General features: G+C 37.8%; 2 protein-coding genes across 5 annotated transcripts; both read right to left on the bottom strand.

Moving 5' to 3' along the window:
- Positions 1-778: 778 nt before the first annotated feature.
- rab31 (RAB31, member RAS oncogene family) lies at positions 779-9,885 on the bottom strand. The gene is made up of 7 exons (XM_055058394.1): positions 9,691-9,885; positions 7,841-7,920; positions 5,534-5,615; positions 4,042-4,113; positions 3,652-3,758; positions 2,668-2,777; positions 779-2,093 (listed from the first exon to the last, which is right to left on the bottom strand). Exons 1-7 carry the CDS (start codon positions 9,724-9,726, stop codon positions 1,996-1,998), a joined length of 585 nt encoding a protein of 194 aa, XP_054914369.1. The 5' UTR covers positions 9,727-9,885; the 3' UTR covers positions 779-1,995.
- A 1,255-nt stretch (positions 9,886-11,140) lies between these two features.
- ralbp1 (ralA binding protein 1) lies at positions 11,141-24,868 on the bottom strand. 4 transcript variants are annotated; one of them, XM_055058289.1, is made up of 11 exons: positions 24,810-24,868; positions 22,440-22,742; positions 20,256-20,693; positions 19,169-19,518; positions 17,933-18,094; positions 16,989-17,120; positions 16,347-16,457; positions 16,133-16,254; positions 15,934-16,054; positions 12,653-12,954; positions 11,141-12,530 (listed from the first exon to the last, which is right to left on the bottom strand). In XM_055058289.1, exons 2-11 carry the CDS (start codon positions 22,687-22,689, stop codon positions 12,386-12,388), a joined length of 2,133 nt encoding a protein of 710 aa, XP_054914264.1. In that variant the 5' UTR covers positions 22,690-22,742; positions 24,810-24,868; the 3' UTR covers positions 11,141-12,385. The 4 variants fall into 4 exon arrangements, with proteins under 4 accessions (XP_054914264.1, XP_054914263.1, XP_054914265.1 ...); XM_055058288.1 differs by having other exon boundaries at positions 24,710-24,852; XM_055058290.1 differs by having other exon boundaries at positions 24,751-24,850.
- Between the last annotated feature and the right edge of the window lie 1,932 nt (positions 24,869-26,800).

Here is a 26,800-nt window from a genome sequence, read left to right as displayed (position 1 = left end):
CTAGAAAATGTCTGAGAACAAAATTAGTCCTTTTCCATTAAATTTTACTCTTTACACTCAGAAATTACCTTATTTTTTTTAGAAAATTTCTGAGACTAATTAAAAAAAAAAAAAAAGTGTTTTTTTTTAATAGCAAACTTTCAACGTCAAACTCAAAAATGTCAAAAAAAATTTCTAGAACTTCCAGTCTTCTTAGCAGAAATTTCTCTATCTGTAATGGTCTTAATACACAGTTGTACGTTAGCAATCTGGTAAAATTTCCACGCCTCCAGCAAGCAACCGTTTCTTATCCAGACCTTCTGCATAGAACATTAGTAGGACAAATGTTTCTCAGGCAAGAAACATTTAAGTGTGACACAGAAAAAGCAACAGCAAAGAAATCTAAGTAGGCAAAATATTAATTTACTTGCAGGTTCATGTGAGCAGTCTGTAGAGATCCTACCCGCAGTCCAGTTGGGAGAAATCGGATTGCGATCAAGGCATGTAATGAAACAGGTACGGTCGGTGAAGTTGTAGTAAATGGAAAAACAGCAGAACATTTAATTGCCTATGTACAGGCCGTCCAGCTCAGTCAATTTTGTCCAACACCACAGAAGCAATTTGTTACATAATCTGCCACATAATTCTAATTTACTTTACCGATGCACGATCCTAAACAAATGTCAGGGGATAGACATTCAAATTACCTCCTTAAGGCTTGAAGTTCAAACTCGAGTTACATCAATATTACAGACGTCTTAACTAAATTGCAAATGCAAAAACACTATTAAAACAAAGAAAGTGTATGAATAATACTTTATTGCAATGTTTTAATACACAAAATTAGACCTGTTGTACTGGGAACACAGGGATGCATGACTTTTACATATTGGATGAGATTAACTATAGAATGGGCACTTTCAAAGTGCACAGTTAGACTGTACCAACAATCATTGTCTTAGTGGTAGTCACTTATCTAGATTAAAAAAAGGCACTTTTATGACCTTTTGTCTAATACTGAAGGTCATAATCAAACTAAACATTGTGGAAAAAAACTGTTTTAACATTCAAAACTCAGCAATATTTCATTTTAAAGTCACAACTTGCAGTGCAGGGAAAGGCTGTAGTCACAACTCTGACGTTTACTCACACTTTAAATGATATTCACTGCGTAACTCTGCTTTTATCAGATTCAGATCAACACATGTTGATCTGAATCCGATATACAAAAAAAGGTATTAATATTACATCAAATGGTAGTAAAAACAGTCCAATTTATTCCTTGACATTGTGGTGAACAGTAATAGTGATTGTTTTAGGTGTTTTATCAAATGCTGTGATTTTTAAAAAGTGGTGAAAACCAAAACAGTAAAAAAAAAAAAAAAAAACTTGTTTTCCCACAAGTCAAAAAACTCTTAAAAATCATTTAAACAACAACTAGATGTGTTCTAGTAAATGACCTGCAGTTTTTAAAAGTATAATTAACACAAATGGTAAAAACAAAGCTGTCAGCTATTTACAGTCATTCTCTGTAGTGAACACTTAAATGTTTCAACATGTACCAAACATCTTCGCCAAACTCATGATGAAGTTCATTCTGCAGCATCGTAGTTAAACCTTTATAGAGGAATGTAAAGGTGTGTGAGCGACTCGAAACGCTCAGTGGAAGTTTGTACAAAACAAATCAAAACAAAATCAATGAATACATGAAAATGAATACAGCTGGTCTAAGAGACACATTAAAATGCATGTAAACAGCAAATCAGCATAATCTGGGATTATAATAGATGTAATTTTGTCAGACCACCACTAGAGGGAGACAGACCAAAAGACTTCTGATGATCAGAGAAAATCAAATTTAGTTAAATAAGTTGGTGTTTTGACCTAATTAGCGCTGTTTTTAACTTTTTGGTGACCTTGGTCTATGTTCTGCGTCGTCCCCCAGCAGGCAGGACGTCATGTGCGTTTGGATTTTGTTTAGGGCCTGCTGTTTGGCAGCTAAATGATCTCCTCTCACTAGCAGCACCTCCTGGTGGTGGGATTGGGCGGCCGGGTGAGTTTAAAGGAATCGTTGCTCTCCACTTCAGCGTTTTGCAGGGGTGGGATCTGTTTACCTAGCGAGGCACAAACAACAGTTACTGACACATGAAGGGGTTTCATCAAGACGCTTTCACTGCAGATCCAGAGGTTTCTGGTACAACTTCAGCTCCTTCCACGGTGCTGGGAGACGGTCAGAGATCTGGTGATGGGAAGACTCCAGCAGCACTTGAATTACAGAGGAACCAACTGTATCAACAGACTATGTTAAACATTTAACTGTTACAGCTCGGACATTAAAAATAAGAAAATGTCAATTTCCACACAATATTAAAAAAATGTTTAGTGACATTTTGGGTTATAATTTGAGAGCAGGAGGAAATTTAAAAACAAAAAGAGATTTTGTATATCAGTGTGTGGAAATCAGAAGATCTTTATCTTCAATCTGCTCTCTTTTTGAACAAATTGTGTAAAATGAACATGTCAACTGCCATGACAAGTAATTGAATTATTTTTTATCGTTTTTACTTTTTATAAATAAAAGTAACTAAATAAAATCCAGAGCAGTGTCTGGGAATAACAATATATAAAACTGTTTAAAATGTGAAAGTTTCTTGTCAACAGATGGAGGAAAACGTCATAAAAACCTACTGATTTTCTGAAAGAGCTCCTCGACGTTCACCGCATTTCTGGCGCTGGTCTCAATAAAAATAGCTGCAATTGATTCAGCAAACTCCTTTGCTTCCTTCATAGGAACTTCCCTGTGAAACAGAAGAACAGCACAGAAGTGGAAAAAGATGGAAAAAGAGCAGTTGTTGCAAGCAATTCTCCTTTCTTCTATTTATAACTGGACGAATGTTGAAAAAACTGCGTGGAGTAAGAAAAGTTACAGCAATTAGGACGCTTGTATCTTTTTCCAGTGGTAAAAATGTGTGAAATGAAAAGTTAATCTCCCAAACCTCTAAGACTCTGATGTTTGTGTTCTTGGGTTCATTACTTTTGCATTACAGAAAGAGTTTAATTATTGTTAAAATACAGCCACAGAAAACAGTGCTGCAAAAAACTCATATTTGCAAACAATATCTTGATAATCCTCAGGATATTTGGTAAAGTATTTTAAGGACTGATGAGACAAAAGAGGACCATTCTGGATCGAGTGTGTCCTCCTATATTTGATTATTACATTGATGGAGCCATTAATCCTCCTTTATTAAAACCAAAATGGAGAATATTGGGGCATTAAACTTGAGTGCATCTGGGTTATGCAACCAAGCAACTCCAGACCTTATGGATAAAAAACTAAACACAAACTGAAGACTTGCAGTCATCTAGACAAAGTTTGGAGATAAACCTAACTGAGACACATTAAGCAGGCCATTCACACTTGAAAAATCTTAATGTGTTTGAATAACAGGGGAACAAATTCCTCAACTGCAAAGTAAAACACTCAGCTGTTGCCTCTAAAAATGGAGTACTTACTTACAGGTCCAGGTTGGCTTATTTTTTCCTTTAATAAATAAAAACGGTTTGTTGTGCTTTTTGCTCAGGTTTTCTGAGATGCTAAAATTCTGGCGTAGATTCAAAAGAAAAGTGAAAACATCCTATGTCATGGCACGAGAGACAAAATGATCTCACCTGATGTCTCCTAAATCATTCTTGTTTCCTGCTATGGCTACAATGATGTCCTCCGGGCCGTGCTCCTTCAGCTCCTTCACCCACTTCTTCAGTGTCTGGAAAGAGTCCTGGAAAGCAGGAACACGCTGTGGTCAGCTCTGGAACGCGCCCAGAGCTGTCACACAGTCAGAGTTTTGCTGTTTTCACACTGGTTTCCAAGGGCCAACGAGGAAAGTATGATTTTGTAGGTAATGGAGGAACAGCCTCCCAGAATGATGGAAAAGTAATGCAGTTTTATAAGCAGATCTTATTGTCAGAACCAGTTTGTTCCATTTACATCCATTCAAAACAACAGATATTTGCTTTTTATTTTTATATAATGAGGGTTGGAGATCAGTTTGTTGCACTCACCAGTTTAGTAATGTCGTAAACAATGACAGCAGCAGCTGATCCCCTGTAGTACATAGGAGCTAATGAATGAAACTGGAAAAGAACACATTTTTAGTAGTTAGAATCAGCAAACAAATACTGATCTTACATATTTAAAATTAACTAAAACCTAGGCCAATTTAAAAAAAGGTTGAAATGAAGTTAAAGAAAAACCAGTTTAAAATTTAAATGGTCAAATAAAACATTCCTCTTCACAGCGACACTCCCCAGTTCCTCCTCGGGGATCATGAAGGCGTTTCCAAGCCAGGAGGGAAGAGCTGCCCCGTCACTGACATCTGGGTCTGCTCCAAACCCGGAGAACCTCCAGTAGGATTCCTGATGAGTGAAGCTTTAAATCTAACGAATGTGCACAGTGTGGTGGAAGTTTTGCCTTTTGAAAAAGATGATTTTGTGGCTTTTTCCCCACCAAGGTGCAGGTAGAAGAGGAGAGCATTGTGTTTGAAGAATGTTTTAATTTGAATGAGTGTTTAATGTTCTGTTTACATGTAATGAAATCTGCAACATCAGTAAAACTGCCCTCGCTGTCGTCAGCATAAATTCGCATCATTCTTTCCGTTTGGTAAAATAAGCATGACAAAAAGGGATCTCTTCAGTCTCCTTCTCTGCAGCTAAAAAACCCCCAAAACAATTCAACAATTTGTTATTTCATGCTCCTTTTATTCAGCAACATATCTGGTGACAATTATACAAAACAAAAGACCTTTAATAGTCTCTTGTTCTCTGTTTTAGATCACAGATAGTCCAGTGTGATGCAACAACCCCAGTGAGATGACGTCTCCAGATATTGTGTTCACACACATCCAGGAAATATATGAACTAGTTTTTCCATGCAGTAAGCAAGTTTGGCAAGTCCTAGGAAACTCCACCCACTCACACATGCACTACCACCCCCCTTCAATCAAATAAATCACAGCGGTGTCACTCAGTCGGTTGGTGTTATTATGTAGCGTAAAACCATAAATGTAGCAGATAAAAACAAGTGAGGAGGCCTCTGCTTTAGCAGTGGCCAAAAAAGAGGTTTGTGGTTGGTGTTTATCATTGTAGGTTCTGATCAGCTCGACTGGCAGCACCTGGCCAGTCCTCCCAGGAGCTTAAATCTGACTGAAGCTTGCAATAAACTGCATTCTGAGCGAACTAAACACACACATGTAATGACGTTACATGTTTAATGTCATGAACATGCTACTTCAGTACAGACTCACAAACAAGAGTCGTTTAATCTTCTCTCCTTTTTATTTTCAGTTAAAAATTAATAAATAAATAAAAAAAACTTAATGTTGCCTTTTTGTCAAAAGACAAAATGTCTGCTAACCTTTGAACACAATCGATCACCCTAAAAATAACAATGTGATGATTTGGCTCTCAGGTCCAGAGATCTAATGGAAAACAACTTCATAAGCATGATTCATTAGTCCAGAGTCTAAACTAAAAGAATTACTGACGAACTGCTCACCCGTTCTTGTCCAGCTGTGTCCCAAATCAGAAATTTATGTAGTTCGTTCCCACATGGTACAGTCTTGGTCAGGAAAGACGCCCTGTGGATAATAAGGTGCATTTCTCAACAGTGGTTCTCCAGTCATTCTTACATGTTTAAGTCAGCAACAAGAATTTATAATGAGATTTGTTGGTGTATCCAGGTGACGTTAGAGGCAATAAAAAACAAATTTAAATTAATTCCTCTGTTATTTGTAATTCTAAAGAGGAATTTGGTTAAGAAAACCATAACTTATTTAAAACTTTTTACAGTTTTGTTGCATTAAAACATATTTGATTAGAACTTCTTTTTTCTTTAAATCAACAGCGCATTCAATACTCAAAATGTGCAAGCATGTTTTCAGGCATTTTAATATCAGTCTGATATCTACAGGCCTTTTACACATTAGCACAATTTTTCTCTGTAGGTCAATCAGTCTAAAGAGCCATTAGATAAAGGTCAGGGTTCTGTGTGGGTCATTCCAGAACATCTAGTCATTCTTTTGTTGGGAGAGATTTCTGGAAACTCTAATGAAGCCAAACTGTGCCAGAATATAATTCCTACAAATATACTCTGCCACAGTCCAAACCTTCAAGTCTTGTTGCTTAATTTCTGTTTTGATTCGAGTGTCAACTGGTAGAACTCAAACTGATAAGTGAGTTCCACTCCAAATCATGTTCGATCAACTTAATTGAAAGCTGGTTGACTCAAATGCAGTTGCATAAGCTTGTCAATGATGATAAGTGTAAATCTGATGCACCCAAGCTCAGCGCTGGGTGACACAGCAAAGGGGGTGAATAATGTCAAAAGTGTGATTACGTTGTGATGTCCATGCTATTTTGTAGGGATGCCCCAATATAAAAAAATTTGCCAAAATCAATTTCCGATAGTAATGCTGTTAAAATTCTTAATAACTGATATTTACCAATACCACATACTACATTTTAACACTGAAAAACCTATATTGCTTGTAGGGGTTTCAGTAAAACACCCCTACAATCTTCTGTCACCTGACCAAATAAATCCCACATGACCAACACTCTCCAAGCACAAAAGAAAATGAACACAGGTTGTATATACTGGCTCAGTTTTACTTGTCAAACCAAAACCAATGTCTTAAAAAAATTACTAAAATTGAAAAATATCATTGTCAATGCAGATATGAACTTCATTGTGTTGATTCTTTTTAAGGAAAGCTTTTCTCAGATTGGTTTTAGAATACGTTTGTAGTCTAAGGCTACATTCAGACGGCAGTCCAATTCCGATTTCTTGTCAAATCAGATTTTTTTTGTTGTGATCGTTCATGCGTCCAAACATATGCGACCTGTATGTGTTCTCCAGTGTAAACTGCAAATTATCTAAAAGTGTCCCAACATGCACAGTTGAGGGCGCAGTAACCCATCCTCAGTGTTTTGCCAAACACCATAAAGAAGAAGTCCTCAGTGTTAACAGAAGTAAACATGAATGCTAACGGTGGAGCGTAGCTTACAATTTTGAAGTTGTTGTCCAACTGGAGCAGCATATTAACTGCTTAATCCTCACTATACTCCGTCATGGTTGTTGTTTTTCTTCCCGCTTGCTCATATCAGAATAGGGACATTTGTCAAGCATCAATGACGTTCAGGTTGGATGAACCTGAAGTGACCTGGGTCCCATTAAAAAAAAAAAAAAATCCAACTTGTGCTATTCAGACTGTCTTGAAAATGTCATATACAGGTTCCATTAAGGCAAAACAAATCAGAATTGGGGTCACTTCAGGCTCCAGTGTGAACAAATGCCTAACAAATGCAGAACAATTGAAGGGGGGTGAATACTTTGTTGCGGCACTGAAGAAATAAACAGCAGGTGTAGAGATAAAATGATAAACACACTTTTAGTTTTTCCATAATGTGTCCCTCTTCTTATCCAGATGTCTTCCATCAAACCCATATAGTAAATTTACATGAAGCCGCTCTATGACCTTCAGATAATCTCACAGAATTGGGCCAATTTTTCAGACCATGTTTTGTAAAGTACCTCATATGTAAATAGTCAGCCTGCAAAACTGCTCACCTTACAGTAGGATTGTCACATGCCAACATCAATATCAGAAATCGGCCCAATATCAGCCAAAAAACCCCCAAAGTATTAGAATATATAGGCCTGCATCTAAAAACTCCAATAAAAGCCCAAACATTTCTGACCTTAGCCTCGATTTGAGCATCAATTTGCTAAACCTCGCCACAAAACAAGATTGATAGACTTATTTGCAAGAGTGGCAGAGCCTCATGAGATTCATATACTCACCCTATGGTGGGGCTTATGTTGTGATCAAAATGATCTTGAACAAATCTGCAAACTATGCTAGATTTACCCACTCCTGTGTCCTGGAAGCAGAGAGGGTCACATGTCAGTCACAGCAAACAGAAGCACACAATAAAGGTTAACTTTGAACCAAACTGATTGAGCAACTGGATGGTCAGAAGCTCAGCTGATCAGTCCTTTAATACCAATACCGGCCTTAATTTTACAGCAAAAATTTATGTAATTTGTTGTTGTTTACCCAAGTCAGCAAATATAATATGCAGTGCTGGGGAAAAGTGTTTGTGCTTCATAATCTGAAACATTTCAGTTTTCAATTTACAATTTAATTTAATTTAGAATAGGTGGTCCATTTAGATGTGGACTTTGACTCCAAAACTTTTATTTTGTTTTTTAGTTTTGAGCCATTCAGAAGTGGACTTGGTGTTTTTTAAACTAAAGGCCTAAGAAGTACATGTTACTAGGGAATATTGTCTCTGCTGCCCAGATACTGAGCTGGTCATACACCAACAGCCTTCAGTCAGAGGTTTCTTAAGATTCACAGCAAGACTGACTACAACTGGAGATCCTTAATTGCCCACCTTATCGCCACCCAAAATCAGGCTTGTTGCGATATGCAGTAAATCAATTAATCACAGACTAAATATAAGCTCAATAATTTCCATTTGCGTAACTGAGAATTTTTCCCTTTTCTCTGTCTTTGTACCACAATCTGGATGACAAAAGTCTTTAATCTAGTGATTTGGTCTAAACCACCTCTTTTTTGAAGGTCAATTTTGTTTACTTCATAAAGCATTTTATTGGTCATTTCTGTTGTTTTGCTTAGGTACTTTGGATATTTAAAATGTCTTCCAGTGTGAAATATGCTTTAAAATCAAAAGTTTATAGATCTTTGAGAATGTTCTTGCATTCCTCTGGTCTATTACATTAGTTGAAAATGATTTCCAAACAACAATATTATCGTTTATCACAATAAGTTCTGGGACAATTTATCATCCAGCAAAATTTATCAGTTCAGACCTTACTGACAGCAACTCCAAATAGATACTTAGACGATCTGAGTTACAGGTTTTAATTGAAAATTATTCCAACACATCATTGTACCAATAGCTACAAGAAAGATTAAACTATTTTTATTATTTTATCTTTATTAGTTCAAATTGCAGGAGAGCTTCTGAAAAGTTAAAGAGGCTAAATCTTTATTGAAATGAGATGCTGGAGCCAAGAGTGCAATTATAGCCCTCTAATGAAAGGTTTTCGCGAACAAAGTGAACAGTTTTGATGAGCTTGTCAGTAGCCTGCAGCTTTGCACACAGAACTTTCAAACCTTTTTAAAGTCTAAAACTTCCCACTTTTCGCCTTAATTTCAATGGATGAAGTCAATTTTGTTTTTAGATAACTGATCATCTTTGAGAGATTGTTTAAAAATAGGTTCAGGGTTTAGGTTTTTTTTTATTTCAGTTTTCGCAGACGCAGCAGGAAATTAACGGCTTACGTGTAGCCGCTGGTCAGTGGATGACGTCATGGGCCGACAAACTGTCAAAACCGTTAAAAAGCCGTTAAGAGAAAACCCGAGTGAAAACACGGTTATTTGTTTGTTTAAACAGTGTAATAAAAACAAGCTAGAACAGGACCGTGGCGCAAGTTGAGTGGATAAAACTCTCGGAGTTTTCTTTTTAAATCAACAAGTTTTTCCGAGGCTAAACAACGAAAATAGCTCAAGGAGGAATGTAGAGCCCAAAGCCTTTGCGTTGCTTTTTAACGTCAAAATGTCGACCGTTATTTTCAGTCGCTGATGGAATTTTCCCCCTAAGAGAAAAACATCTGCCACTTACCCCTAAAAGGCAAACTTTGAGCTCCCTTATAGCCATGGTGGGTTCTTTAAAGTGTCTGGCTCATCATTTGTTGGTGTTTTATCGTTGTTTTTGTCTCGTCATGTTTGTCACAGCTATTTTTTTTCTCCCCTCTTCTTGGATAAAAGAGAAACCCAGCCCCTGACACAGACAGGCAGGCAGGCTGACCATCAACCCCAAAAGCTGGCAGTTTGTGTACACTTCCGACCGAGATTTTCAAAATAAAATATTTATTCAAAAATTGGCCAGTAACATTTTTTTCCATCTTAAAAAATTTGAATGCCACAAAAAGGTACACATTTCACAAAATAATTCTTAGGTTTAATAATTATGGCTTACCAGTGCAAAATTCAGAGAAAGAAAAGTAGAAAATTGCCAAAATAACTGCACTAGAAAGCAGATCAGCCCCAGCTGTGTTGGTGTCAGATTAAATCATTAATGCATCTATAATATCACGGAAAAATTAGGGCAGCTGTTAACTGTTTGTTGTGTTTTTCTTTTCTAAACAGCATCTATAATACTTACAGATTAAACCTGATATGGACAAGCCTGCACTGAACAGAGATTTCCTCAACAACGACCAGTTTTTCCTTAGTTGTTCCTCCAAAAACCACAGAAGAAAATAAAAGTTCCTCAAACTGCAGCTGTCTTCCACATGTTTTTAAACGTACAAAATATTGGACAGAAGAGTTGTATTTGTATCCAAATAAATAATAATGTGCCAAAAAAGTTTTTTTTTCTTGCTCAGGAGCCATTTTTGCCCACTTTACTTTGCAGAATTGTTTCAACTCAGCAACATTTCAATTTGAATTAAATCAACACTTTGCATAGGCTGTTCCGAAACTTTTGTTTTTGAGATTCAAGTACTTGCATTTAAGATCATGAGGCAATGATTGGACGTCGTTGCTATGATGTTTTTCAGATATTCAGTGTCAGTTTTATGCAAAATGTAGAATGAATCATGTCCTGTTTTCACCATTTGTGGATAAAGACGCTCACTGTGGTTTTCTGGAGTCCAAAAGCCTTAGAGATTGCAGAATCCTCTTTAATTTCTTTATGTCAGAGAAAAATTTCTTGGTTTTAACCTACTTAATGTTGTCAGAAAGGCACGGTACAAATAGGTAAAAATAGACAAATGTATGGAAGAGGATTATGAAAACTGAAAGAAAAAGAATTCAGATTTTTTATTAATTATTATTGATAAAAAATCTGAATAAAAAGTCAGAATTTAAGCTTGTGGTTTCCTTGTTGATTTTTTGGCACATTTGACACAAATACTTTTAAAGAACCAGTTTTATCGCTCCAGGATCACTCTCCAACATCCTTATATTAAAAGGGAACACTTAATTTGACTGGCACCTAAATTGTGGAAAATTCTGACATTTTCAGAGTAAAACCCCCAAACTTTCAGGGAGTGAGCAACAAGCAGAGATTCAGATCAACACTTTATTCTTCACAGCATTAGTCTGCCAGCAACAGTCTGGTACAAAAGCTCCAAACAATGTGAAAATAGCCCCAGGAGAAGCTCTTGTGTAGGTTTCAGTCACAGGATTAATACAGTTATATCCAGCCTGAGACGAAAGCATGGGCAGCCACACTATAATTATCTCTACAAATCTGTAATGATATAAAAATCAACATATGAGAACATAGGAGCTCAAAATACATTGCTATAATTTACAATAAAGGCAACGCCTTTGCTTTAAATTGCATTTGAATGATGACAGTCCTTCCAGGAGTCAAGGATCTGTGATGAAATGATGGAACACAACTATATTAATGATAATAATAATAAAAATAAACTCCGCACAAATAACCTATAACACCCTTCAGTGGTTTTTTTCACACATCCCACATAAAACATACCCACAGATGTGCTACATCAACATTAAACGTAAATCTCCATGTTTCCGGTGAGTGCACTTGTTTACATTTTGCTGTGATGGAATCAAGGTTTTTCTGCTCCAGTTTTCATTTCCAAAACCAGCAATAGAGCTATATATGTCACTAAAAAGCTGTAAATGAAATCAGGGCATTTGTTGAGCATGACACACAGGAAAACAAAGTATTTTTGTCTTGCTTTCAGTACAAATATCTTTATACACTTGAAATAAGACAAGAGTAATTTATCTCAGCAAGATATATGAGGTTGTTTTAAGTAAATAATTCCTTAATATTGACAATAAAGTACTAGTTTCACTGGTCGAATATTTCACTGCTAAGACATTTTTCCCATGTTATCAGTAAAATAATGTGCCAGTAGAACTAGAACCGGGTTGATGGGTAACACCGCAGTGCCTGTTTATTATGAAATCTGAGGAATAATCAACCAATAGAAGTCAAAAATCAACTAATTATTAACCTAAAACAAGCTCCTATATCTTGCTGAAAAGCTAATTGTTAGTTCATTCTGTCATATTTAAAAGGTTCTAAGATATTTACACTAGAAACAGGACAAAATACTTCGTAAGATTTGTGTTTTTGCAGCGTATGTATATTGTTAGAATGATACTGAAGTTTAAAATATACAGAAAGACCGATCAGAAGTCCTCGTATTCGTGGTTCTCTGGCGACTTGAGTTATGGCACAGTGGTCAGTGATGTCAAATTTGAGGGACTTGCAACAATCTTACATTTTGTGATAATTTCTTGATTTAATTATCGGTGAAAAATAAACTCTAATCTCTCTCACATCCATCATCGTCACCCTCTGATCCTCCTTTAAACGGGCTTGGCACAGCAGATTTAAATGAAATGGTCCCTGGGAGTTTCCACAGAGGTATCCGGTCATCTGCGACAGCTGCTTCTCTGTTTCTAGGTTTTCTGTTTTGCAGTGAAAGGAAACAAAGTCAGAATGCCGCAGAGGACACAGGTGTTCAGTTTCCTGTTTTTGGTAACCAATGCTACAGGTGAACTGCATGCGAGATGACTGTCGCTCATCTCACATGTTGGTGTCTCGTCTGTCTTTGCTCGGTGACGGCTTTGAAGGATCCTTCAGAGGCTTCCCGTTGGTCGGGGCGGGTGCGTCTCCAGTGGCGGCCACGGTGGAGACGGAGCGCTTGGTTTGTTCCTCGCTGCGGGCCCCTGGGCTCGGCTGAGTGGGAGGAGCTTGTTCGGCCGGCGGCGGGACGGTTAGCTCCTGCTGCTGCTGCTGCTTGTGGCTCTGCAGCAGGCGGAGCTGGACCCGGAGCTCCAGGATGGCTTCCTGCTCCTCGTGGATGGCCTGGTTCAGATGGGTGTTTTTGTTCTGGAAGGAAACAATGTCAACACTTTAGTGACTGCAACTAACAACTATTTTAGTAATTGATTATTCTGATAATTTATTGATTATTCTCACAATCAATCAATTATTCTGTTGATTAAAAGATTGTTCTGACAATTAATCAATTGCTCTGATGATTAATTTATTTTCCTCACAATTAATTGATTGTTCTGTTGATTCATCAATTATTCACACAATCAATTGCTTATTCTGACTATTAATCAAACATTCTGTTAATCGACAGAACAAAATAACTTTTTGTTCTGTCGATTAATATGTTATCCTCCCAATTAATCAATTATTCTGTTGATTGATTGTTCTGACTATTAATCTGAGACAAAAAAAAAAAAGAAAATCGCCAAATTCTGCAGTTCTTTTTAATTTAAACATTAACATGCCTTTGTATGAAATATTTAAAATACATCAAAAGATGCAAATAAACAATTTTATTCCATGTTTCGGCAAAATAAACATTTAGTTTCTAAAAATGCAATAATAATTTTAGCAAACTTAAAAATCTTGCCTTTGTTTCTTTATTCAAGTCCTACAGGTTGATCTGGCACCATACATTGTTTTATTGTTTCACACTCTTACACGTAAAGACAGGTTTGTTCATTATTATGTGGTGAGTTTTTATAACTACCATCATTAAGACTTTTTTCTTTTTCTCATGAGTAATTTCTCTACATTTGCATTTTTGTATAACATCCAGTAACAGCATATCTTTAGTGAACACTCAATCATTTGTAGCAAACGATGCAGCTGTAGTGAAAAAAATACTTCTAACATCAACATGTGAAAGGCTCAAATCGTTCTCCTTAACTTATCAATATAGTGTAGGGCTGATCTGTTATCTAGTTCTTGGATTAACTGATTAATAATTGGATGCAAAAGTGGATTAGCAGGAGATTTTTTACTTCATATGAACCAGGTGAAGCTACGTTGAGCCACTGGATGGTTCATTTCAATCTTAAATGCAAATATGCAACATACAGTTAGGGCCAGAAATATTTGGACAGTAACACAATATTTGTGAGTTGGGCTCTGCATGCCACCGCATTGGATTTGAAATGAAACCTCTACAACAGAATTCAAGTGCAGATTGTAACGTTTAATTTAAAGGGTTGAACAAAAATATGTGATAGAAAATGTAGGAATTGTACACATTTGTTTACAAACACTCCACATTTTAGGAGCTCAAAAGTAATTGGACATATAAACATAACCCAAACAAAAAAGTTTTTTCTCAATATTTTGTTGCGAATCCTTTGGAGGCAATCACTGCCTTAAGTCTGGAACCCATGGACATCACCAAACGCTGGGTTTCCTCCTTCTTAATGCTTTGCCAGGCCTTTACAGCCGCAGCTTCAGGTCTTGCTTGTTAGTGGGTCTTTCCGTCTGAAGTCTGGATTTGAGCAAGTGAAATGCATGCTCAATTGGGTTAAGATCTGGTGATTGACTTGGCCATTGCAGAATATTCCACCTTTTTGCTCTCATGAACTCCTGGGTAGCTTTGGCTGTATGCTTGGGGTCATTATCCATCTGTACTGTGAAGCGCCGTCCAATCAACTTTGCAGCATTTGGCTGAATCTGGGCTGACAGTATATCCCGGTATACTTCAGAATTCATCCGGCTACTCTTGTCTGCTGTTATGTCATCAATAAACACAAGTGACCCAGTGCCATTGAAAGCCATGCATGCCCATGCCATCACGTTGCCTCCACCATGTTTTACAGAGGATGTGGTGTGCCTTGGATCATGTGCCGTTCCCTTTCTTCTCCAAACTTTTTTCTTCCCATCATTCTGGTACAGGTTGATCTTTGTCTCATCTGTCCATAGAATACTTTTCCAGAACGGGGCTGGCTTCTTGAGGTGTTTTTGGGCAAATTTAACTCTGGCCTGTCTATTTTTGGAATTGATGAATGGTTTGCATCTACATGTGAACCCTTTGTATTTGCTTTCATGGAGTCTTCTCTTTACTGTTGACTTAGAGACAGATACACCTACTTCTCTGAGAGTCTTCTGGACCTCCGTTGATGTTGTGAACGGGTCCTTCTTCACCAAAGAAGTATGCGGCGATCATCCACCACTGTTGTCTTCTGTGGACGCCCAGGCCTTTTTGAGTTCCCAAGCTCACCAGTCAATTCCTTTTTCCTCAGAATGTACCAGACTATTGATTTTGCTACTCCAAGCATGTCTGCTATCTCTCTTATGGATTTTTTCCTTTATTTCAGCCTCAGGATGTTCTGCTTCACCTCAATTGAGAGCTCCTTTGACCGCATGTTGTCTGGTCACAGCAACAGCTTCCAAATGCAAAACCACACACCTGGAAACAACCCCAGACCTTTTAACTACTTACTTGATTACAGGTTAACGAGGGAAAGGCCTTTTGAGTTACTTGCAGCCTTTGGAGTCCATTGTCCAATTACTTTTGGTCCCTTGAAAAAGAGGAGGCTCTGCATTACAGAGCTATGATTCCTAAATCCTTTCTCCGATTTGGATGTGGAAACTCTCATATTGCAGCTGGGAGTGTGCACTTTCAGCCCATACTATATATAAATTGTATTTCTGAACATATTTTTGTCAACAGCTAAAATAACAAAACCTGTGTCACTGTCCAAATATTTCTGGCCCTAACTGTATTTCCACAGTTTTGGTTCAATTACTGCTGCCAGTGTGTTTTTCTTTCAGCAAATGGCCTTTTTTCAGTCTGTAAACTCCACTCAACAATGAATTGATTACTAAAGTAGTTGACGATTGTAGCAATTTAATTATTTCTTGGAGGCTTAAATAGAATTAAGCAAAAATGCATGTTAGATTTTTGTTTCAAAATAAAAAAGTTTATAGGGCTGGAAGCTCTTTGCAAGCTTTTAGAGTTTTATCAAGCATTTCTTTTAGCTTTACACTCTTGGTGCCACAAACAGGCTGGCATGGGGCCGTTAAACCATCCTGAACGATTCTCACCTCTAGTTCCTCGTTTTGTTTCTGCAGGTCTTCCAGTATCATCTGCAGCTCTTCCTCATCTTCACTCTCACTTTCGCTTTCTGAGGAATACTCCTCCGTCTCGCTGCGACCCTGCTGCCGACTGATGAGGAAACACGGCACTGTTACCACGCTACAATCACATAATCATGATAAAAACGATTCTCTGTTCTTCTATTACCTCTGGATGTCTGCGATTTCTGCCCTCAGCCTCTCGATTTCTTCCTTCTCAGTGGCAATTTGCCTCCGCAGCACTTGTTCGAGTGCGATCAGCTCCTCTTGTTCGGTCAGGATCTCATTCTCCTGATCATTCAAAAGACGTTGTGCAGAATTTTAATGCAGAATTTGCTGGCATGCTGTTGATTTAGTCACACAAAAGTGTACGATTGGGTCACCTGTGCTAAAAGCAGGTTGATGACTTCCTCTTCGTTCTCGGTCATTTCCTCTTTGGACACGTCCTCCTTTGAGAGACTGGCGATTTCTTGAGCTATCTTACTCTCACACTCCTGAATGAAAAAGAATAGAATAGAAATAAGGTTTATTCCTAAGGAAACTCAGATGCAGATTCAAAGAAAACAAAATCTTACCAAGTATTTCTGGTCTAGTTACAAGTTCAAATATGTTATTATAAAACAAATTTACAACCAACTTTTCAGCCTCATTTTAGGTCAATAATTCATAAAAATTGAATAAAATTTCTAGTTTCATTGTTGGATTTTTTTTTTTTTTTTGACGAGAAGAATGTCTTGTCATAAAGAAATATTAGCTCATTTTAGGTCAATAATTCCTTAATATTGATGAAAAAGTTCTAGTTACACTGGCAGATTAATTTATTTGCAACAAGGGGAAAATATCTTGTAATAAGCACAATGTTCGAGCTGCAGTTATTGATTAAACAATTTAATTCCATCATTTTAATAACGGATAAATCTGAATTCATGCATGATTCAGCAACAGCTAAGTGTCTGTTGTGTTTTTTTGCCTCCTGAGTTTTCCTTCTTCTATAATTGATCGTTCCAGATGAGTGGGAGTATTACCTGCCGCTTGGCCTCCCTCAGTTTGCGTTTGAGAGCCGTCAGGATTCTCTGGACCTCCCAGAGCCGCTCCTCCTTGGACAGGTCCTTCACGCCCGCCTGCAGGTCTCTGTGCAGGCAGTTCAGCAGGAACTCCTGGACACACACACACCTTCACTGGTTCACACCGATTCAAGATAACGAGTTTGACAAGCACACAGGCGTCAAACACAACAACAAACGGCTGTAGCCACACAAAGTCTGGGTTTCCACAGTGTTTCCAAACTTATTCATGCATGTTCTTCGTTAGTTTTTATGCCTTTCTGGACATTTGAGTTCAGACTAATCTGTAGGTTAAACATGAAGCACATAAATTCCAACAACCATGGAAGAAATACAATCTTTGAGGTTCACTCTGTTGTGAACATTTTTTGAAATGCTTGTGCCCACAAGCTGTGAAAAATAAATGTTTTTTCTTGTCTTTCATTGTAAATTTTTTTTTAAAAATTTGGAAACACAGGAAGAAAGAAAAATAAAGATCTCTAAAATTTTTAAATCATAATCCAGTCACAGGTTAGGAATAAAAACATGTAAATACAGCTGCATTTATTAAGGATATTAGAATTTTGTCCTGTGGAAAACTTAAGGTCTGCAAAGCTTGTGTACAAACAAGAGTTCTCACTTTGACTTAAGCTGCAGGTCTGGGTTTGACACATTTCTCATTAAGACATGATTGTTTTTCATTCAGTGGGCAAAGAATCCAGATATTTATACTGGATTATATTTCACAATAATATTGCTCAAGTAAAAGTCTAAATATAGTAGTTTATGGTAAAAACTACTCCAAAAACGAATTTTGTTCTAAAAAGTTACGACTTTAACAGTTCTTCTGCAATCATGCTTCCTTCTTCATATACTGAGCCGATGAAAACGAGACAAAGATGAAAAGATGGTGGACTGAAACTAACCTGCCGCCGAATCTCCTCCTTGATGTTGTCCTGGGTCTCAGGCAGAGCGGGCATGGTCGCCATGTTGGACCAGCGGAGCGGCCGCACCACCGGCTTCAGGACAACGTCCCCAAACAGCTCCTTCACGTGGGTGAAGAAGATGTAGAGAACACGGTTCCCAATCTGAAAGGAAGAAGAACAAAATGTCTCCACCTGCCAGCTGAAAGGTTTCTGGAGGAGCTTCTCTGCTATAAATTTCTGAATATTTACTTGTCCTCATTACACTGATCCTGGATTCCTACATGTTTATTTGAACAGACGTGTTTTGGCTCAGAATAAGTGGAACAGCAGTAGAGCGGCTCCAGTGGGGATAAATTAGCTGCACTGAACTGGGCCAGTGGGTCAGACATGAACTCATGTGAGAACCAATAAAACCTCACTAAACTTGTTGCTAGGGGAACGTTCAGGGTTGCTACTAACTTTTTATGTCGTAATTTCACACTTTCCAGATTCAAAATCACAGAGCTTTAAGGTATTTTATGAGTCTAATTTTGAAGATTTTTTTGGCATGAGTTGTCTTCATGGAGTTAGCAGACAGGAAATGGGCAGAGACAAAGCGGATGATGGGGGGACACGAAGCACAGACAGAAATCAAACCAGGACGGCTGCGTCGAGGACTAAAGCTTCAGTAAACAGGGTGACCGCTCCACCACTACATGACATATCGCCCAGATTTAAAATGATTAACCACATTTATATGATGAAAACCACAACAAGCACAGGGTGGATAGATGGACGAATGAACAAACTGATAGATAGATGATAGAGAAACGATAGACTGATCAAATATTGATGGAAAAAATTATGGTTAGATGAATTACATGGATGTATGATGAATTAATTGTCCATCTGTCCAAGTAGATCGATGGATGGACGGATAGACAGATGAATGGATTGATGTTCCGTCCAGTGGATAGGTGAACCAATGGACAGATGGATGAACCAATGGACAGATGGATGAACCAATGGATGGATGAACCAATGGATGGATGGATGAACCAATGGATGGATGAACCAATGGATGGATGAACCAATGGATGGATAGATAAAGCAATGGATGGATGGATGAATGAAGCAATGGATGGATGAATGAAGCAATGGATGGATGGATGAAGCAATGGACAGTTGTTTTAGACTAACAGCAGATAAATCTCGACCCAGATATTTTCCCTCCTGCGGTCTGGTTTGCCTGCTGACCTGAATGGTCGGGTTCAGGACGATGGAGATGTTCTGGATGTTCATCTTGGTGTCCGTTTCCCTGGCGATGACGTGGTCCATGTGCGTGACGAGCCAGGAGAGCAGCAGGCGGCTGTCCGCCGGCACCTCGGCCAGCAGCTTGTGGAACTCCGCCAGCTTGTCAGCCTCCGCCGGCCGGCTGCAGGCATCCTCGAAACGCTGGGTCAGGTCCCGGCCCAGCAGGTTCTCCGGCAGTTCCCGGAGGTACTGCTTCAGCAGGCTGGCCACTGTATGTGGGTCGTACTCCTCCAGGCAGGGACACTCCTCCCGGTCATAGGCTGCTTTCAGCTCATCCACTTTGGACTTCATACCTGCCAAGAAAAGATGAAGAAAGAAAGGCTTTTTTCTAACAACCAGGGTTCTTCAGGTTTTAACAACTCAAATGATGTAAGACTTTAAGATGTAAGTCTTAAAGTTCTTTATCAAAGAACTTTAAGACTTAAGACTCATAAGGGTTGGAAAGAGAAGTGAGCCAATGCCTAAGAAAAACATACATTTGTATTTAATCATGATGAATATAAGGAAAGCTAACTAACTTTACTCTTACTTGAATAATTTATTGGAGGGCTAATTTTTACTTTAACTACATTAAAAGTATGTTGAAGTAGTACTATTCTTACTTGAGTATAGCAAGCTGACAAGTTAGCAAGCAAGAGTGAAGCTTCAGAGGGCAGAGAATCCAGAAATTTTACTCAAGGAAGAGTAGCGATACTGAATAATAAAAAAATAAAGTATGGTGTAGTAAAAATACTCCTAAAAGTACATTATTTCCAAAAATTACCCAAATAAATGTGAGTAAATCTAAATAGTTACTAACCAACTCTGCTATTATTATAACAAAACTTTAAGTCCATATTAACCACATCTAAAAGAAATCAGATTTTTGTCCTTATTTATTCTTAAATTGTAGTCAATTCAATATTCCGGGGACCACAAATGGCCCCTAGACCCTACTTTGAACAACTTGGGTCAACATAATTGAATAAAATTGTGTTTTTTAGATAAACTGTGAACAGGTGCTGCATGATAAACAAATTAAACTGAATACCTGAGACCCTGTAGATGCCCTCACACTTCATGCCGTAGTTCTCGATGTAGTCTATGCATTCCCTGAAGATGGCCGGCAGCTGGATGCCGTCGTAAAGAGCTGTCCTCTTCACAGCCTCAGCCAGCGGCGCTCCAAAGATGGGTCTGACGGTGGGGGTCTCCACTGGGACCGGCTCAGCCTCTGAGGCCGGCTTCTTCTTCTTCTTCTTCTCCTTCCACTGTTTGACCACGTCGGCGGCCGTCAGGTCCTTGGACTTCTTCTCCTTGGCCTTGTCCTCCTTGGGGCCCTTCTCCTTCTCCTTCACCTTGAAATCCTTCTCCTTCTTCTTGGAGAAGCTGGGCTTCTTGAACACGTGGATTCCCTTGGAGCGCTTCATCTTGGAGGGGCTCTCGGCTTCGTCCGCCGAGCTGTCCTCCTGGAAGGCGGCGTATCCCTCAGCTGCAACACGAGGAAGAAACGGGGTTAAATTTGAGAAGAGGAAAAAAAAAATCAAACACTCCTACAGCAGAACGACGACGGCAGCGAAACACAAACAGGAAGACGGTGAAGAGAGAGAACGGGGAAAAGAGGTCAGCCACTGATTTAGCTCAGGTCCCTCAGCAACTCTCCTCTCTAAAAACACGTCGTTTAGGTAGATTTCCAGCCAGTCGACTCTTCCACACCTTCACTGGGAATCATCCACTCCCTCCTTTCTCTGACTGGGTCACTACACTGCAAAAACACAAAATCTCACCAACTCTAGTTTCTACTACAAATATCTTATTACACTTTAAATAAGACAAGACTATATTTTCAGCAAGATATTAAGAGTTTGTTTTACATCAATAAAACAGCATTGACACTGATCAGAGTTAGCTAGTAATTACTTACATTTACTCAATTAGACTTAATTGGAGAAAATATAGTTTTAGGAGTATTTTTACTGTGCTGAACTTTTTACATTTACTTGAGTCATTTTGTTATCTTTTATTTTACTTCTATATTATGGAATCATTAGCTTAAAACAAGCTCCTATGTCTTACTGAAAAATTTCTTGTTAAGTTAGTTTTGTCTTACACCACGTGTAGTGAGATGTTTCCACAATATTTAAATACCAAAAATACTTTTGGTATTTAAATATTTAAATACTTTTGGTATTTAAATGTTGTGTTTTTGCAGTGTGCGGTGGGAGCTGTTTCCAGATGTGGAAAAATGATGACACAAAGTGGACAAACAGCCCACACTCTGGGCGAGAACAGGATGGGACAGTGGAAAAATCTCTTATCTGTTTCCATAAATGTCCCGCCATATCAGCAATGTTCAGTTCTATGCAAAAGTCTTTAGCCAGCTTTAATTACTTTAGAGGTGACCCATTATGCTTCCTTCAACAGAGTAGGAAAGGGTCTTTTGGCTACTCCATATTTTGCACAAAATCATTCATAGATAATAAGACTTTAGTCTGCTCAGTTCAGCCCATTAGCTCTTCATGGTCCTCCTGTCACTTTAAATAAGTTGCTGCTGGCCACGCCCCCAACTCAATGTTTGCACTCTGACATGAAAATGGCTGCAAACAGACGCACATTTATCATGCATTTAATCTCAAACATTTAAGACATTAATGCTACATAATGCAGATTAATCGCATTTTCAATTTTGACCTAAAAGAGTCTCTCATGTGGAGGGTTACAGAGTTCACAGCGGCGAGGTCTTATACTGCGGTCAGCGATGCAGTCGCAAAAATGAGTAAAAAGATGAGCAAGGAGGGTAAGACTGCTGTGTTCAGCTGTGAATTTTGCTTTAAAGGTGCAATATTTTGCGTTTTCCAGGCACATGGTACTTGATTATGGTATAAAATAGCAACTATGTTGTCTTCATTTGATTTAAAAGTGGAATATTTGTAATTTAACACCTTGAAATTGGACCTCTGTCTTTTTAAAAACTTCTGCTTTTCTGAAACTTCCTTCCTTCAGGAAGTCATCCTCTACAGAGTGAACTAGTAAACATTACATTTTGTCAAGTGTTGTCATTACACATCAAAATGTTGTTCAGCGTTTCATTTATGATCGTTCAAAGAAACTCTGAACAAGTGGGTTTTAGCCTAGATTTACAGGAAACCAGTGTTTTATGACTTTGTAGTTTTATGACTATTCCTGACATGCTATACAAATAAAATCAAAACTTTCAGAAAGTGAAGCCACATCTTACTCCTCTTCTCCTTCTTCTTGAACTTGTTCTTCTTCTTGCTGTGCTCCTTGTCGTCATCTGAGACGTACGGGTCCGGCGGCTCGTGATGGTGTCCATCGTGAGGCGGCGACGGCTCGCCGGTGCGGTACAGGCCCGGGAACTTGGTTGGGCTGATCTCCTCGGAGCTCGGGGTCCGGGCCACGCCTCCTGGGTGATCGGCCCGGCGCTGCTCTGCAGGGCTGCTGCTGGGCGGCAGGAAGCACTCGGTCATGTCTGATCTGGTCGTATTGCTCCTCTGACTGACACGTCACGGCTCCATCGCACCTGCACAGGTGAAAACATGGGTGGAAATAGGAACAACAGCAGTCAGCGCAACACTTTTCCTACAGTGAATCCTGATTTTAATGTGGCCTGATTGACAAAAAGTAACTCTAAAGTAATGAGTATAAGGTAGTGAAGCAAATCATCAGGGCTTTTAGTCCAATTAGAAGTGATTAATCTATCATAAAAATAATCGTTCACTAATTTAGTAATCGAGTAATCATTAACCGAAGTGCACAGACCCAAAAAAAGGCCAATTGCTGAAAGAACATATTCAGAGCAGTAACTAAGTTAAACTGCAATTACTTCTCAAAATAATAAATAGATTTTTTAATTAATTAAATGTTAACTGTAGTGCATTTATTCTTATTCAAAAAATGAATTCTTTGTTTATTAGTGTGTTTCAATGTATTTATAATATTACATTTAAAAAGCTTGAGTTGTTAAATGAAAAAGCTGCAGAATGGGCCAATATTTTGTCCGATTAATTGTAACAATAATCAAATACTTCCCTAATTGTTAATGGCAGGAGTATAAATTGTATTAATTTTTAATCTTTGACTGACCTGTTAATTCAAGCAACAGCTGCAGGTCTTGATATGATACAAATTATTGCTGTTTTAGAACAAAATATAGCTCAAACTAATATTTTTTGGTTATTTTTTATATATATTTTACAAAAAGAAACAAATTGTGTCTGTGTGTGACAAACAATCAAAGAGCCGGTGTGATTTTTGTCATTTCTCCACCATTTTGAAATTTCTGTTATTTTATTTCCGACACTTAGTGAAGCAATTTACCTCCAGGCGTTTCATGCAAACATTAAACATACTTTTCATTAAACACATTTCTGCCTATAAATATAGTTTTCTATGTATATCAGATGTAATATTCTAATCTTAAATGTCATGTGTTGTTAGCACCTGTCAGGAAATCATCATAATTAAGAGAAATAAAGTTGCTATCTTTGTTTAATTAATCTATATGACTTTTTAATAATATTCTAACTTACTGAATGGGTCTAAATAGAGAAATACAATTAGGAAATATGCCAACTACTAAGTCAAAATCTAAATAGCAACTTAATTTTACTCAGTTTCTTGTGATCAGGATTTAAGTAGCAAAATATTCAGCTTAGATATTTTAAAACAAAACATGATTGACACATTTTCTAACACGTCTCTTAATCTTAGGTGTGAAAACAAAAACAGAACCGACTAACCTCAACCTGAGCAAGCAGAAATACTAAACAAGTGATCTGCCATCTCCAAACTTTAAGCCCGTTCAGCCCAAATAAACAACAACCTCTTGATTGCAGCTGTGGTCTCCACCCAGCAGATGGGGCTTCTGCCATTCAAAAACAACAACATGGTGGGGTCATACGTGACCCCACCATCCATGTGTCTGATGCCTGCAGACAGCTTGAAAAGCAGGGTAGCAACTTGATTTATTACTGCAGCAACGAAAACAAAAGGGAACCTGAGCTGCTGTAAAGTGCATTAGGAAGCAGATGAAATGACCCTAAAAGGAGATGCGGCTTTAAGGACCAACGCAGCTGTTATCTGTAAAGCAACAACATGGCGCAATACAACAATACAGAAATGACCAGTTGTACAAATCACTCTGTCAATATAACACTGGCTTAAACTGTAGAAAAGACTAATCAGCATCAGCAGCGTCAACTTTAATCTCCCCCTTGTTTGCTTTGGTAGATCGACATCATAATTTACAATTAATTTCTGCCCCATTTGAGCAAACTAACGCCACACAGCCAGCCCTGTTGAACTATACTGCTGTCATAATACCACAATATGTTGCCAATGCGCAATTTGAAGCGCATTTTCCTTCAAACAGCCATAAAGTTAAGCTCTGGTCTGAATGGAGAAGGGCCCCATCAGCTAACGTTACTTCAGCTAGCTGGAAACATGTCGGTTACGACAAAACCCGCTGATATATTCATAAATACTCACTGGTTACCCTCAGAAATCCACAGGCAGATGCAAAAACTTACCTTCAGACAGCCGTTCTTTAATTTTTAGAGGGTAATATTGAAAAGAGTATAAACTTTACCAAGTCTTGGTCGGGCAATCCCACAGTGGAGCTTCCGGTTGTGTGAAGACCAAATAAACTCTACAGCGCATGCGTGAAGGCACAGGTGCGTCATGGGAAATGCAGTTAAAATTGATATTTAGGTAAAGCAGACCAGACAATAAAAAAAAAATATCCAGAGGTAGGTAGAAACTACTCAGTTTACTCAGTTACATTTATTGAAGTAACCTTTTGGGGGGAAAAATTAGGAGTAGTTATATCACACTTTTTATTATAGTGAAGTGTTGCAACTTTCAATAGAATACAATATCTGACTTCTCCACCCACTGTGAGTAACTTTACTGGATGAAAAACAAACACGTTTTAAACAAAAATTAATTGTTATGTTGTTTTCTGTCTGCTTTTGTGTCATTTTAAGGTCAAGAAAATGCAATAAGCTGAATATTTTTGCAACACCGTCAAAACAATCTTGAACATTTGTTATTCCTGTTGCGTTCAGAGGCACGTTTCCATATTTTTAAATTAATAAGGATTTGGGTCAGGGAAGTTTATACAATTGCATCATCTGTTCATGTCAGACGCTGGCTCTTAGCCTATGTTAAGATGGCTCCTCTCCTTTCTATCTCTCATAAAGCCACAGGATGCTTGTCCCATCCGTTCGTCTCAGTCCACGTTTAATGAGCTGCAGATCCAGAGGAGGAAGCAATGTTACGATCGTTTGGTCTTGGAATGGCTGAGCTTCAGCTTAAGATCTACAGCAAGTCTTCAATTTGTCAGGTTTTTGTGAGGTTAGCACAATTACACCATAAAATCTAAACTTTTTCCAGCTAAATAAAACAAAGAAACAACCATATCTGCTTATAAGACAAATATAAAGTTTAAAAGGGTGTCATTGATTACTTTAACAAAAACAATCCAATTCAGTTTTAGCATGTCCTTCCTGCTGGATTTATTTCTAGACTGAGGTTTCATCATTTTAGAAACTTTAATTTTTCTCTTATGTTGAATTGGATCAATGCTTGGCTTGGCGCTTCAGCAAATGTACCCACAAATTAAATGAAAAACAAATTGCTCTTCATGTCCATGATCCAAAATTGTCACACTGCTAAAATACAAAATCTTACCCAGTATTTTTTGTCTAATTTTCAGTGTAAATATATGTATACATAATATTGATATTATATATATATATATATATATATATATATATATATATATATTATATATATATATATATATATATATATATATATATATATATATTAAAAGTTGTAGTCACACTGGAAGATTATTTCACTTATAACAAGATATTCTCTCTATGTTAAAAGTAAAATAATCTGCCTGAGCAACTAAAACTTTTTATTCAATATTAAGAAATTGTTGCCGAAAAACAAGTTCCTATACTTCGTGAAAAGTTATTTTCAAGTGATTTCAAGTGCACTAAGATATTTGCACCGGAAACTAGACATTTTTATTTTGTGTTTCAGAAGTGTTTATTGCATTGAACAATAATAATGTTCTTGTTTTCAGACCATTACCCAAATCTTATGAAGTATTTTTCATTTAGGTTTTGGTGCAAATATCTCAGAGGAGTTTGTTTTAAATTAATAGTTAATATTAATTAATAGGTTTTTTTATTAATAACTTTCACTAGCAGATTAGTTCACTTATAGCAGTTTAGCTTTCTCATGTTTTGCAGTGAAACTTATATTGACTTAAAACAAGCTCCGATATCTTACTGAAGTCCTGCAAAATAGTTGACAGGATCAAAAAATGTTGGTAAGATTTTGTGTTTTTGCAGTTCAAAGATGCTCTAAAATTAATTGTGGTTATTTTTAAACCCACCTTTGCATTTGTCCTTGTGATTATTTGACCTAATAATGCAGCGTCATGCCATACCAGGACACCCAAACAACAAACATTGCAGGCTTGGTGTAATGCAGGTTTTACTGCCAGGTCTGAGCAGTGCAGTGATAAATATCCTCTGTGTTTAGGCCAAATTAGGTTTGGAG

Source organism: Poeciliopsis prolifica, unplaced genomic scaffold (genome assembly GCF_027474105.1).
Source record: "Poeciliopsis prolifica strain line A6 unplaced genomic scaffold, Auburn_PproV2 SCAFFOLD050, whole genome shotgun sequence".
Lineage (NCBI taxonomy): Eukaryota > Metazoa > Chordata > Actinopteri > Cyprinodontiformes > Poeciliidae > Poeciliopsis > Poeciliopsis prolifica.
This window is presented reverse-complemented; position numbering and strand designations above follow the sequence as displayed.

Excerpts from the sequence above, each read along its gene's own strand:
- rab31 (XM_055058394.1), bottom strand. The coding sequence starts at position 9,726 with ATGGCTATAAGGGAGCTCAAAGTTTGCCTTTTAGGG. Across the intron at positions 5,616-7,840 it reads AACATAAGCCCCACCATAGG|GGCGTCTTTCCTGACCAAGA; the intron begins GTGAGTATATGA and ends TATTATCCACAG. Across the intron at positions 3,759-4,041 it reads TTTACGACATTACTAAACTG|GACTCTTTCCAGACACTGAA; the intron begins GTGAGTGCAACA and ends CCTGCTTTCCAG.
- ralbp1 (XM_055058289.1), bottom strand. The coding sequence starts at position 22,689 with ATGACCGAGTGCTTCCTGCCGCCCAGCAGCAGCCCTGCAGAGCAGCGC. Across the intron at positions 16,055-16,132 it reads GAAATCGCAGACATCCAGAG|TCGGCAGCAGGGTCGCAGCG; the intron begins GTAATAGAAGAA and ends TTTCCTCATCAG. Across the intron at positions 12,955-15,933 it reads AACAAAACGAGGAACTAGAG|AACAAAAACACCCATCTGAA; the intron begins GTGAGAATCGTT and ends GTTTCCTTCCAG.